The sequence below is a fragment of the Microcaecilia unicolor genome, chromosome 5, assembly GCF_901765095.1.
Source record: "Microcaecilia unicolor chromosome 5, aMicUni1.1, whole genome shotgun sequence".
Lineage (NCBI taxonomy): Eukaryota > Metazoa > Chordata > Amphibia > Gymnophiona > Siphonopidae > Microcaecilia > Microcaecilia unicolor.
Window position 1 is genome coordinate 115110895 of NC_044035.1, and position 13293 is coordinate 115124187.

Sequence of the window (13293 nt, forward strand, 5' to 3'; positions counted from 1 at the left end):
CACCCCAATGGGCCTTTTAAACTTTGGCGGCATCCACTCATCAACAAAGCATGGAAAAATTTTATGGCTAGGCAGCATCTCACATACAGCATCCACATACAGCATCTCACATAACCCAACCGTCCTAAAAAGAATTTATGGCGAGGCAGCATCCACATAACCTAACCGTCCAAAAATATGGAAAAGCCCTCGTCACCTAGTCCAAACTCGCAATGAAATGCGTCAGACGTCTCTATATAGCACCCACGCTCATCTGTACTAGGTAACACATATGTGGGCAATAATGTCGAATCCGCAGGCCACTCTGAAAATGGAATGGAAGTCTGCTTTAAATCTAATAATTGAGATACCGTCATCCATTGAAGGATTTGTGGCCCTCAAATGGATGTAAGTCCCGGACATCGGTATCAAACCCAATAGTTGTAGCGTGACACTGATATACAAGAAAATAAAAAGCAGAATAAAAATATAGCCTATCCCAGGGAAGAGTCCCTGAAACAAACTACAAAGATAATAAAGATAAAATAGATATAATAAAAAAAAAGGAACTTAAAAGAAAGATTTGTAACACTTAACGTATGTAAGCTCATGGGGGATGGTACCACGAAAGAGTAACAAGACAAAAGATTTGCTTATTAAATAATTCATAAAAAGGAACTCAAAAGCATTAAAATAAGACAGCCGACAGTGAAGAGGCCCGCAAAACCAGGACAACACAATACAAAATAAAATCATTCACACTGTTGCACAGCATAAACATGCATAAAAGTTAAACACAAGAGTGACAGAAGCAAAGTAGGAGAGTAGGTGGGACTTGGAGAGAAAGAGGAAAAAAAAATGAATTTGATGGACAAGCTGAGCAAACCAATGAACAACAACCTTCGTCTGTTCCCCATATCAGAGGAGGAAAAAACTGTACAACAAAATTGGATTTTCAAGTAATGAAACAAAAAATCCCCTAGTAAAAACAAACTATAAATCATTATAATGGAGCTCGCATAATATTATACTGCAAAAACAAAACCCATTCTAGACAAGCAAAGATGTAGCGCTACGATCGCTAAAATTGAAACCGAAAGCATTCAAACACTGCTGTTTGTCATATACTGAGACTATGTATCATAAAACAGGGTTAAACTTGCAGAGAAGTAAATATATGATTGGACTAAGAACATTGCCGTACACTATCTATTTATAGAACGCAGGCACAGTATCGTAAGCTTAAACCACTTGTATGCAGGAAAGTTACGGGCAAGCAGTTTTACAGGAAATGAGTGCATATTAATCATGCCAAGCAGAAATCATGGCAGAAGCTCAGTCCCCAAAGCTCATGCAGCAGTGGCCAATAAAAACAAAGCAAGTGTTTGAAAAGGACCGTAGAAAAAGGTTGATTACTAAATATGTTTAAGTTAGGCTCCAAGGTCAAACAGATGTAGCTCTAAAAATCTTAGTATGCAAACTGTGGCGTACGATAGCAATTAGAGAATAGCATTGTCCATTTCAAATACAATAATAGCCAGGTGGCAGGCAATACTCCTAATGGGAGTTTTAGCAGAAAAAGAAAAATAATTAACAGCACGGAAGACGGTAGCAGTCTGTCAAAAGTGATGACACACAATCTCTACAACGTATGACCTGACAATAAGCTCTCAAAGACAAAATAAAAATACGGGCTGACAATACTTAAACTTGCAACAGACCTGTCACCGGGTATATGTATAGTTAAAGCGATAATTAACAAAATGATATAGCAAAGAAATCACGGACAGAGATAAGAACGTAACCTTGCTGACATAAGGGCAGGGAATATAGGCAAGAGAAAAAGTAGATTCCAATGCGGGAAACACCGGAAGCGGTACCAAGTGCAGGGCAAGACGTTATAACAGAAATTATTTTTAAACAAAATGTTACAAGAGATGCCCAAGCTAAAGATTAGCAGAGTCAAGAGGGAGAGAATATTGAGAAGAAGAAGGAAGTGGGCACCGCCCTAAAAGGAGAAGTGGAGCATCTACGCACTTTTAATGTGAAAGGAAAAAGGAGAGAAAAACAGAAAGACGGGACTTATAAGGACTTATAAGGACAAGGTTCCATACTGAAAGAATGTACAATATGTAGAAATGTCCGATGTTAGACAAAGAGAGAGAGAGAAAAAAATTTTAAAGCAAAGTAAGCATATGTAAGCTCTTCGGATAAGATACGTTCACTATACAATACAGACTGTACTAGCTTAAGAGGAAGCAGGTGTTTCCTACAGTCATGCAGTTACGGCGTACTGAGATGAGAAATAAGAAATGCAGAAAAGAAGAAAGGAAATAGGCTATAGATTAGTGTTATATTATAATTTTAAAACCCTAAAAGGCTGTGCCGTAATCCTAAAAGTGAAAGCAAAAAATACATCCGTACGTTGATACATGCACAGAAGTGCACATGCACTGAACTAACATTCAGATGGGGCAGATTAAACATGTGTAAAGCGGTAAATGCGATACCACAGGAAACAATGCCATCCAGTAATTTTTTTTATAAAATGTGAGCACGGTATCAGTGTACCAAGAACAAGTACTGGCATCCTATAAAGTGAAGTATAAGGGAAAGCAGAATATGTTTTTCTGTAACTGGCAAATAGCTGCCGTAAAAATACCGGAAATGAGCTGTGTACTGAGGGAAAAAAACAATATAGTGAGACCGAGATGAGAAATTAAAAACATAGGAGGAACCGTAGACTTACAGAATAGGGGACAAGAAAATTAGATTAGACGGACGAGAGAGACATGGAACATATAAAAAGAATGCAAACGGGAGGGCGCACGCCCACAAACGATAAAATGAGAACAGAAAGTAAAGACCAGGAAATGTGCGTATCAGCAGAAAAGATAGCAAAGAATCATAAAGTTAATTCTCACAGAAATGCTGCAATACAGTTTGAAAGAAGGGGAAAACCCAAATCACAGGTTTCAGCGAAGCCGAAGTGTTTTTAGATGGCAGGCAAAGGCGACAAAGAGTAGTGAAATAGAAGTGTTTGGGCAGGAAGAAGGGGGGGGGGCCATGGGCGGTTAGAATGACAGAAGATAGAGAGAACAGAATGATTTGAAGGCAGACTAATAAGGTTATCAGGAAAATAAAATACACAGGGGTTCAGGCAAAAATAAGGAATATAGGCTAGAAAAACAAATGTGGGACAGAGACTAAAGACACGAAATGTCAAGGCGTTAGGCAAAGAATAGCCTGCATTAGACCGCACACTGACAATCGTGGTGAAAGAGAAAATACAGTCACCAGCTGCTAAGTATGGTCTCCCAAAACTTAGAATCGAGATGGCATTCATATTCTTTCATACAGCAAACACTCAAAAGGAACAGTATATAGGTGAGGAATATAAGGACAGTCAGGTGGACAGAATCATAAAAAGACAAAGAAACAGGTGTGTTAATCCAGTGCAGGAGAATAAGAAATGCAGGAGACAAAGGAAGAAGGCAGAAAAATAGGAGAGTATTTAATGCAGGGGTGAGAAAAAGAAACGGACAGAACATAGTGCCCATTACCCCGCAATAGGGCAATGTCCGTAAGAGGCAGAAGGAGAGAGAGGAAGAGGGAAAAAATAAAGGAATGACAGAGGAGGGACACGATAGAGATAATGGCCACGGGGAGAGAGGTCAGAAAAGTAGGAGAGAGAAATAGAAAGAAAATGAAGGTGACAGAAAGAAAACATAGGACATTGAACGCACAGATTAAACATCCCCTCTTGCGTTCAAATGGGGGGGAGGAAGGACAGCGAGAACGCTCAGCGACCGGGGCTCACCACTGTTTTTACTTGTTTTGTTTGACCTCGTTTAGTCCTCCTTGAGCTATTCCACATGGAGGATTGAACGTATTAAGTTCATCCAGAAGATTCTGAATAGTTTTCTTACTTCCACTGTCACCCAGTCCCATGGGGGTCTGGTCTGGGCAGGCATCAACAGCCGCAATTCGAAACTAATTCCCATAACTACTGCTTTCTGTCTTTCTGGATCTAGGTATATTCTGGGCCATTTATGTTCCCACATATATGCTATTAGAATCTATCAGTATTTTATGCACCAAATGAGTGTCTGGTGTGCGTTTAGTTTTGCTTAGTTAGTAAAATAAGGAATACTTGAAAATAAAGACAGAAATAGATTTCAGATAGAAAGATATTTATTCTTACCAAAGTTTCAAATCAGTACAGACATCGGACAGATTCTGGGTTCAATAGCACAGTGCTCCGCCGTCTGAGAAGTGCTGAGGACGACTCCTCAAATTAAGCCAAAATCTCTCTTCTTTTATACACTTACCTCTCCATAGAAGTCTATGGTGAGGTACAATTTTGTCAGTTATTTCTCAATTTCTGCGGTTATACTTTCGCGTCCTGCCATCTGTGCATTTGTACCCAGCTCCTTCCGTTTCATCTATTTCAACAGGTTGCCACATTTTCCGGTTATGTCAACATGTTTTTGGAACAAACAGTTTTTGCGGTTACTAACATATTTTTCTGTTGAGATACCAGTTTCACATAATGTTTTTGCAACACCTCTCATCACATCTTCTGATCTCTGTATCATTTTATACATTAATATAAAAAACATAAGCCCCATTTTGAAAGCCACATTTTTTTCCATTTTATCCATCATTCTTTCATTACAGGTGCTACATTTTATTTGAATATTGTACCTGTTTGTGTTAAGACTCATTGTTCAGACCTGCTTTCTGCAGATTCTCAAATATTAATTCATTTGTTACTTGTTTGGCCTAATCTGTACTTTTTCAGATGTTTTTGGCTCTGTGGCTTTGTCCATCACAATTCCAGTGGTAGATCTAAAACCAGGCCATATATTAACACATGTCTCCAAGTGAAACAAAACCAATCGACCATAAACCTTCAGTGGAACTAAGCCACTTAGACTCCAGGAGAATACCTGTGTCAGAGGACTTAAAACTTTGGTTGGCCTGAGGTTTACCTTTTCCTCCTCACCAAACTATCTTTTAAATATAGATGCAACCAGCCTCAGTCAGAGAACATATTTGCAAGGAATTCACACCCAGTGTCCCATCTCTGCTGGAACCGATTGTACACAAACCTGGCTTTATGGGCAGTTCTGAGTATGCCAAAAGCTTTCAAAAATCAGTGGTCAGTGGAATTGTTTTTAATTCAAAACACAACCAGATGGCAGTGATCATTTGAACAAATATGGAGAATTGTTCCATGATGTGAAAACTGGGTACGGTCTTCCATCCTTAAGAGGCATGCACCATCCAGCTTCTGGCTTTCACAGCTTGATATTATGAAAGGAATGCAATGTTTTTCTCCAAAAAGGATATCTAAAATTCTTCTCTAGAATGGAATCCACCAAGGGTTTTTATGGCTTTGAACTGAGATTATCTTCTTTCTGGTGTAAGGGCTAGGCCATAGATCCCTTCATTTGTCCAAGTCCAAAAACTACTCAATACCACCATCTGCTTTTTATAGAGACTGGCCTAAAAGACACTACTGTTGAGGTTCGGCTGAGAGAAGTTGGTGTCGCCATGTAGAAGGAAACCCTATTTCTGTACAACTTCTTCTACTTAAGATTCCTGTGGGCTGTGTTTCAGTTGAAACATCCTGTAGTCTCATGGGGCATAAATGTAGTTATCAACCAGTGATAAAGCCCATTTTGAGCTTCTAGACTGGTGAATTTGAGTACATGGTCTGGAAGATTTAATTTTTGGTTACTCTTTAGCTCACAGTGTCGGTGAGCTTCAGGGCCTTGTGACTTATCCAGCTTACCCTCAATTTCATTATAAAGGCAATTCTTTGCATGTATTCAAGTTTCTGCATTTCCACTTTAATCAGTTGTCTTCCAACATTTTCCTGAGTATATAAAGATTTCTTTACAAGAATCTAGAGTGGACCAAAGCTCAAGTTTTTTTTTTATTTACGCTAATAGGCCTGGGAGTGCAGTCACAAATCACATTGTTTTTCTTTTGACCTGGCAGTTTACTCTAGCTTCTTTCCAGCTCAGTTAGAACCAGAGTTGCAATCTAGGGATATAAACCTTCATCCGCAACCACCTAGGGATGTTGTTCTCCTGTTTTGTATCCTCCTCCTATTTACTTTATTCCAGGCCATTATAGTGATGGTTCTTAAGCAGGAGCAGTGCACCATGCAATACAATCATGGCTAATACACTCATCTCCCTCCTTTCTCCTTTCTTTTGTGTGTGTGTGTGTGTGTGTGTGTGTGTGTGTGTGTGGTGGGGGGGGGGGGGGGGGGGGGGACACTGACTCCACAGCATCTCTGGTTGATCTAGGGCGCAGGAGAACTGAGCTGGAAATCAAACCAGGTCCTGCCACATAAATGTTTACACTGGTTGCCTGTAAAGTTTCATGTACTGTTTAAAATTTTAACTTTGATACATTGTGTATACAGTGAGATTCCACAGTATTATTTGAATTGTATTCATGTTTATGAGCCACAGCATGATTTACGGTCTATGTCAATGAAACAGCTGTTTCAACGTGTTTTGCAGAAACAAGGAACTGTGTTTTTTCAATAGGGAAGTTGTGGAATTCCTTGCCTGGTTATGTAAGGCTATGCCGATTTTTTTTTTTTTTTATATTATTATAAACAATTTTTAAGAAATTGCTGAAAACTTTTTATTTTATTCAAGCTTTTATGGATTAAGCTTTTCTTTGGCAGATTTTCTGTGTTTTGCTCTGTATGTTTAATATTGAATAAGATCTATGATTTTATGTGATTTGTTTATTTTTTTATTATAAATGTTCTGTGTTGTAACCCACTTTGAATATAAAGTGGGATATATATTTTTGAAAATAAAGCATACATCATTGCCATTGAGCTAGAGGAGTGGCTCTGCACACCATTGCTAATTATGTTTAAATCATTTTTATTGATGATATGCAGCCAATGAACAAATACAGTATAAGCAGTATTGAAATATCAAAAACTTTCCCAAAAGTATTAATCCCCATGTGTTTCCCACCTCCCTTACAACCCTTCCCCGTACTTTGTTGATCCTTTCTCTGTCTACCAAGTCGTCATTAAAAAAAAAAAAAAAAAAAAACACCCCTGATGCCTACTGAATCAAGTGATTCCAATTATACTTGTGAGGGGGTTGGTTTGTTGTAGCCCCACTCCTAGCACTGCATATCCTATACTCCTGGGGGGTGGAGAAAAGGCGCTCTCCTAAAGGGAATTTACTACAAAGCTACGAGCTCTTGATTGCAAAGCCTGTATATATGGTTCCCAGGTTGCAAGAAATTGCTTTCGCCTCCGGGGAAAGGACCCAACCATCAGCTGGAGTTCATGGAACCTGTTCTGCCAATGCCAATAATCTGGTGGAGATTCGCTCTTCCTTGTACTCTTAAGTCTTTTGCCCAGTATGCAAGCCTTATAGACTAATTGTTGTGCACCCCTTCTTTATAAGCAAAACGTTCATATTTTTCTGGAAGTTCTACACCATTGCTAATTAGATGGCAGCATGTTATGCAGAGGCAAGTCTGCCTTTAGAGGGGCATGAGTGTCGGTCACACTCCCCTATGGTCTACCTTCATTGAGGGGATCTGCAATATGAAATATAGTCCACACATTCTGTTCCTTTTGTCTCTAGTCACAGCCACCTTCCCCCCCCCCCCCCCAAAGATATGACCCAAAACAGGTAACATGATAAGTGTAATATTACATGGGATAAAAATACAAAAGTGTACAATTGTTTACATCGTACAAACCCAATCTTAATCTCCTCCGCTCACTAAACAGTAAAGCAGATTGCAGTATAATAAATGCAAAATAAAATTGGCTTCCAAATACATAAAAAAAAAAACCCCAAAGCAAACCCCCCAAAAAAACTATATATTGCATCCATGCCACTTACAAGCCCTATCATCCCAGAGAGGACCCTTTTAAGGTTCACCTTTTAATTAGGAGTCTTGTGTTAACTGAGGAACTGCTCATCTTCAGAGAAAGCAAAGTTATTTGTAACATACGTTATTTGAAGACTATAGTTAATCAGTGATAAACACTTTATTGCCTCCTTTTCTCCCCCACTCCACAAAAAAATAAAGTAAAATCTGTTATGGAACTGAAGAGGGTTGTAGGCTTTTCCAGAAACTTGGAAAAATTAATCAGTTTGGTGCCCTGCACAGTCCTGTGATCCATGCATGTGACACTTGCCTTCGGAGAATGGCTGTTTAGAGAGAAGCAGTTGCATTCAGAACCTGCCTCATTTGCTTTAGCATTAACTTTAGCATTAGTGTTTGTACTACAGTGTCTTAAGCATATTCTTGACTCTGCTGTTTTTGGTTTGTTTGTTTTTATTCTCCTCCTTATTCCTCTCTCCTCCCCCTCAGCAAGAAGAGTGGCAAGATCAAGACTGCTTACAAACGTGATTATGTACATCTTGGTTGTGATGTTGACTTTGACTTTGCTGGTCCAGCCATCCATGGGTCTGGTGTTGTTACTTATGAAGGGTGGCTGGCTGGTTATCAGATGACATTTGACAGTGCCAAATCCAGACTGACAAGGAATAATTTCTCAGTGGGCTACAAAACAGGAGATTTCCAACTACATACTAATGTGTAAGTATTAGAGGTTAATAGAAATAAACTTTGGTGGGAGACTAGAAACTATAATAGTTGAGAGTTCTTGTAAACCCCTATAATGAGGGTTTTTCAGGACCTTTTTAATGAATTGAATATTTGCATGCGTATTTCTGTTGCTGGAAAATATCTTTTAAATGATGCAAAGCATTTTCATTTTAGAATGCCAGGTATAATACTAATTTCATATGTATTGGTCCTTTCTGGAAAAAAGTCGGTTATCATCTTTAGTTTCTCTCCCTCTTATCTTTACTTTATATAGTGGGTCCTTATTGAGAGTTTTGTATCCTGAATTCTATCTTATTGTCCTACCAGATCAATACAGATGCTTGGGTTTGTTGCCTTCTGCCAACTGATGGAGACTGAGAACTAGTGACATCATCCAGTAAGTATCCTGTGCAGTCGTTCAGCAGACAATGTTTCTCAGTCTCCAGCAGACGGTAGGTGAGGCGTTCTGTGCAGTGGATGCCTGGTTTAATAGCCCAATTCTTGGTGGCTTAACCTAGGCTATCAATTTTGGTTATTTTGTTCCCAGATCACTAAATGTAACTTCTTTATGCCACAAGAATCTAATAAGAAACATAAATTGCTCCCACCATAGAGACCCTTTCAGGGTTATTTGACAATATGTGGCTACCTGTTGGAAAGGGCCCGTGGGAGCAAGAGAGCAGCTGTAACAATTAAAGTAGTAAAAGTGAGAATGGAATACTGTTGGTGACAGGGAGAAAAGACATGGTTCTCCTCTGCAACCAAGGATATTTTTTTGGCTGCAGCAATGCCTGCAGTGGATTTGGCTGGGGGGGGGGAAGGTGAGATTGTTAGGGTGGGCAACAAGAGATCGTAACTAGGGCTGCATTTTAATTGTGATTAATCACATGATTAAAGGCAGAGGTGTAGCCAGTAGTCCATTTTCGGAGGGGCCTGGGAGTGGACCAAGAAGCTGTACATTTCCTCTCCCCCCCCCCCCCCCCCCCCCATGTTGGGTATTGCACCTGCCAGCTGAAGAAGTCCACTGCGCGAGCTGCCCCCTTCCTCCTCATGCTGCCTGCAGGAGTGAAAGTCACTGGCATGCCCAGTTCACGCATAAACTGAGCATGATTGGGGAATGCAGGCATCAGCAGCTGGGGCATGCTGCCGACTTCCTTATTCTTGAAGCGTCATGAAGGGGAGAGGGTAGCTCGGGCAGTAGAGCCATTGAAGGATTGCTGCAGATCTGGAGGGGACCTGAGCCAAAGGGAAGGGGGTCTCTCTCCCCCCCCCCCCCCCCCCCCCCCCCATTGCTCTGTGCCACTGATTAAAGGACTGATATCTCCCTCTCTTCAGCCCGTGGCTCCAAGTGTCTCCCCACCCCCAGGTCCAATACCTCTCGGTTTTTTTTTTTTTTTTTTAAATCTTCCTTCCTCCCCAACTCTTGCCACCCCCAAGTCCATTATCTATCTTCCCTTTCTCTGAATCCAACATCTCTCTCTACCTGTTGTTGGGCAGCTCTTCCCCTCTCCCGGTGTACCTTTAAAATCAAGCCTTCTCTCCATCCACATCTGTGGCAGCAATACACATATGTAGCCTGCACCTGGGCTTTCCCTCTGGCCCATCTTGCCCCTGCAGAGAATTCATTTGCATCAGAAGGGATGAGATGGGTCAGAAGGAAAGCCTTGGTGCAGGCCCCAGGCAGCATGTGAGTATTGCTGCTGCTGTGGATGGAGAGGAGACTTGATTTTTAAAGTACACCTGGGGGGGGGGGGGGGGGCAGGGGAGGGAATGGAAAAAGCTGCCCAACTGTGGGCAGGGTGGGGAAAGTTGAAGGCACCGGGAAGGGCAAACAAAGGGAGGGAAATGCTGGGGGAGACTGTGCAGCACGACTAGTCATAACAGTTGGTGGTTGGCAGGGCAACATGAACCACGGCACACATGGCCTTTATTGGCAAGTTCAGCTGTCCCTGTGCAATTTGCAGCAGCTGCCACACTGTTCAATTCAGTGCACTGGTGCAGGTCACTGGAAGGGAGCCAAATTCAATGGAGGCAGTTTTGGCCAAAGAGTGTCCTTGCACAGAGGGGAATCCCTATTTTTGTGGGAAATGCTGCCATTTGGGGTACTACAGGAGTGGAGGAAAGTGTATGAGCCGAGCTAAGGTAATTATAGTGCTTGAAGGAAGAAAAAGATTTGGGGATTTTCCCTTGAGTTAGTTTTCCTAAGGCATAAGACCTTTTCAAGAAAAGCTTTCACTCTGAGGGTTAATTGGAAGCAGTAAGTGGGGGATATTCCCCTAAAGAGGGACCCTCAGAGGCCAAGAAACAAAGGTTGCTGATTGGATGAAGAATGTCTGGAGAGGAATTTTCTGGGATCGGTTGAGTCTGTGAACCTGGGCAAAGGTATGCCCAGAACCTAGTTCTGTGAACAGGAAAGCTAGAAGAGGGAAGACACTAAAGTAGTCAGAATTTTCTTATAGGGATGAGCTGTCCTCTCTGAAATTAAGGACCTACAGCCAGCAGAAAGTGAGAGGACCAAAGGCTGCTGCTCAAGGGAATTAAACCAGCCTGGGCTTTCTTGGTGCATAGGGCCACTGAGGATATTACATCAACCTTGCCATTGATCATTCTCACTTTTCAGTCCTGCATCCAGGATATTCCCAACCAAGTGGTGGAACAGAAGGCTTTATGTCTCCTAAATGTGGATGTTTTCACCTCAGCAGTTACCAAACCAGCAGCTATGTGAGGAACCTATCCTGGAGGGTTCAGGAGGAGACTCGGGAGTGGCGCGGGTGGAGATGGCTGTGGCTTTTCAAACTTACACTAAAGATTTGATTTAGATGTCTGCCAAAAGTATGGCCCTTTTTTAAAAGTGGCCGCATGCTATTTTTGTGACTCTGGAACTGGGCGGTGAATGTAGCCTCAAAAGGGTTGACGATTAAGCTCACATTTAAGGGGATGTTACTCTTTGAAGAAGACTTGGACAAATTGGTCCAAGAGTTTGGCAGAAACCAAGGTGCCTAGGCTCCTAGAGGACCATTCTCAGACACCTTTTATTCACTTGGTTAGGGGCCATTTCAGGGATGCTAGAAGATAGACTGGGTAGATTAAGTGATTCTCAGCATGATAGGTTTTCCTCATGCAATAAGCCCTTTTGGGATGTTTGGAGGGAACGGTCAGGAAGGTTGGAGGCTCAGGCGGTATTAGATCCACCTATTGAGGTCTTTGTAGCTTCAGGCTTCAAACCTGAGACGAGGATTGGATTTGGACGGTGTTGATGGATGCCAGCCTTGAAGGATGGGGTTCCTGTTGTCAAGACCAGATATCCCAAGGTCAGTGATCAGTGTTGGAGGTCTCATGGCCCATTAGCTGCTTGGAGACCAAGGCTATGTGGTTAGCTCTGCAGGCCTTCAGCCTGATTGAGCAACACAAGGCAATGCTCCTGTTATTGGACAATGCCTTGGCGGTAGGGTATGTGAATTGGATAAGAGACAAGGAGTAGTGAAGGAGATGAAGATGCTAATGGCCTGGATTTGTCAGTGACTCATTTGGCCTTAGTGGAGAATATCCAGGCAGATTACTTGAGCAAACACACTCTGGATGCAGAGGAGTGGAATCTAGCAGACAATGTTTTTGCCAGAATTGTCGAGTATTGGGAAACTCCAGTAGTGAATCTCATGACATTGAGCGACAATGCAAAGGTTTTCAAGCTTTTCAGTTGAGGAAAGCATCGTTGGTTGGCAAGTATAGACATGATTCAACCATGGCCTCAGGAAGGGTTGCTGTATGCATTCTCATCATGGCCACTGTATGGTCAAATTGGAGGATAGGTAGCCATGGGGGGGGGGGGGGGGGGTGCTGTTGTGCTCATTTTCATCTGATTGGCTGAGGAGATCCTGGCACGTGGATCTCATACAGCTGAGTGGGAAGTCCTCTAGTGCTGTCCAGTGTGGTGGGCCTGTTGGTGCAAAGGCCAGTCCAGATGCTGGGCATGTTATTTTTTATGGTCTTACGACTTGGCTCTTGAGAGGACGAGGCTGTAGTACAGAGGTTATTCAGCCCGGGTCATAGCTACCCGTTTGAGGTCCAGGAGAACATCAGTCTCTGTGGCATATGTGAGAATATGGTAAATTTGAGCAGTAGTGCTGTGACCAGCAGATGATGCCCTTGAAATTATCTGTTCTTAAAAAAAATAAGGATCTCTTGTAGGACTGTTGGATTGACACTAACTTCCCTAAGAGTACAGATAGTGACCATGTCTTGATGTAGGGACTTGGTTTGTGACTGATCTTTAGGTGATGATGTGAGATTTCTCAGAGGTGTTAAGCAGAGGGCCCCCTAGGCACCCTGTTGTGCCTCCCTAGGATCTGAAACTGATATCTATCTAGTAGAGTCAACTTAGTGGCTATTTGTTCAGCGAGGAGGATATCGGAACTGCAGGCCTTGTCTTGTTGAGAACCATTCCTGGTTTTGTCAAGTAGGGCTATGGCCAGTTCCCCCCTAACATGGTGTAATCTTATCTAACATGATGTAATCTTTTCACGTGAATCAATCTATTTGGTGCCCAGTATTCATAAAGTCAGTGGGGAAGGTGATGGGAATCTGCTTTTTCAGTTGATGTGAAAAAGACTGCACTCTTTGAAGAGGACAGAAGAATTTTAGCAGTCAGGCTATTTGTTTGGGGTCAGAATAGGACTGTGTATGCCTTGTAGTAGT

General features: G+C 41.9%; 1 protein-coding gene across 1 annotated transcript in view; it reads left to right on the top strand.

Annotated features, from left to right (window-relative positions):
• VDAC2 (voltage dependent anion channel 2) overlaps positions 1-13293 on the top strand; it is an 82901-nt gene that overhangs the window by 51788 nt on the left and 17820 nt on the right. Inside the window, exon 6 of the mRNA XM_030203230.1 lies at positions 8362-8589. Within this exon, the coding sequence (XP_030059090.1) occupies positions 8362-8589 (228 nt within the window). The remainder of the gene's footprint in view (positions 1-8361; positions 8590-13293) is intronic.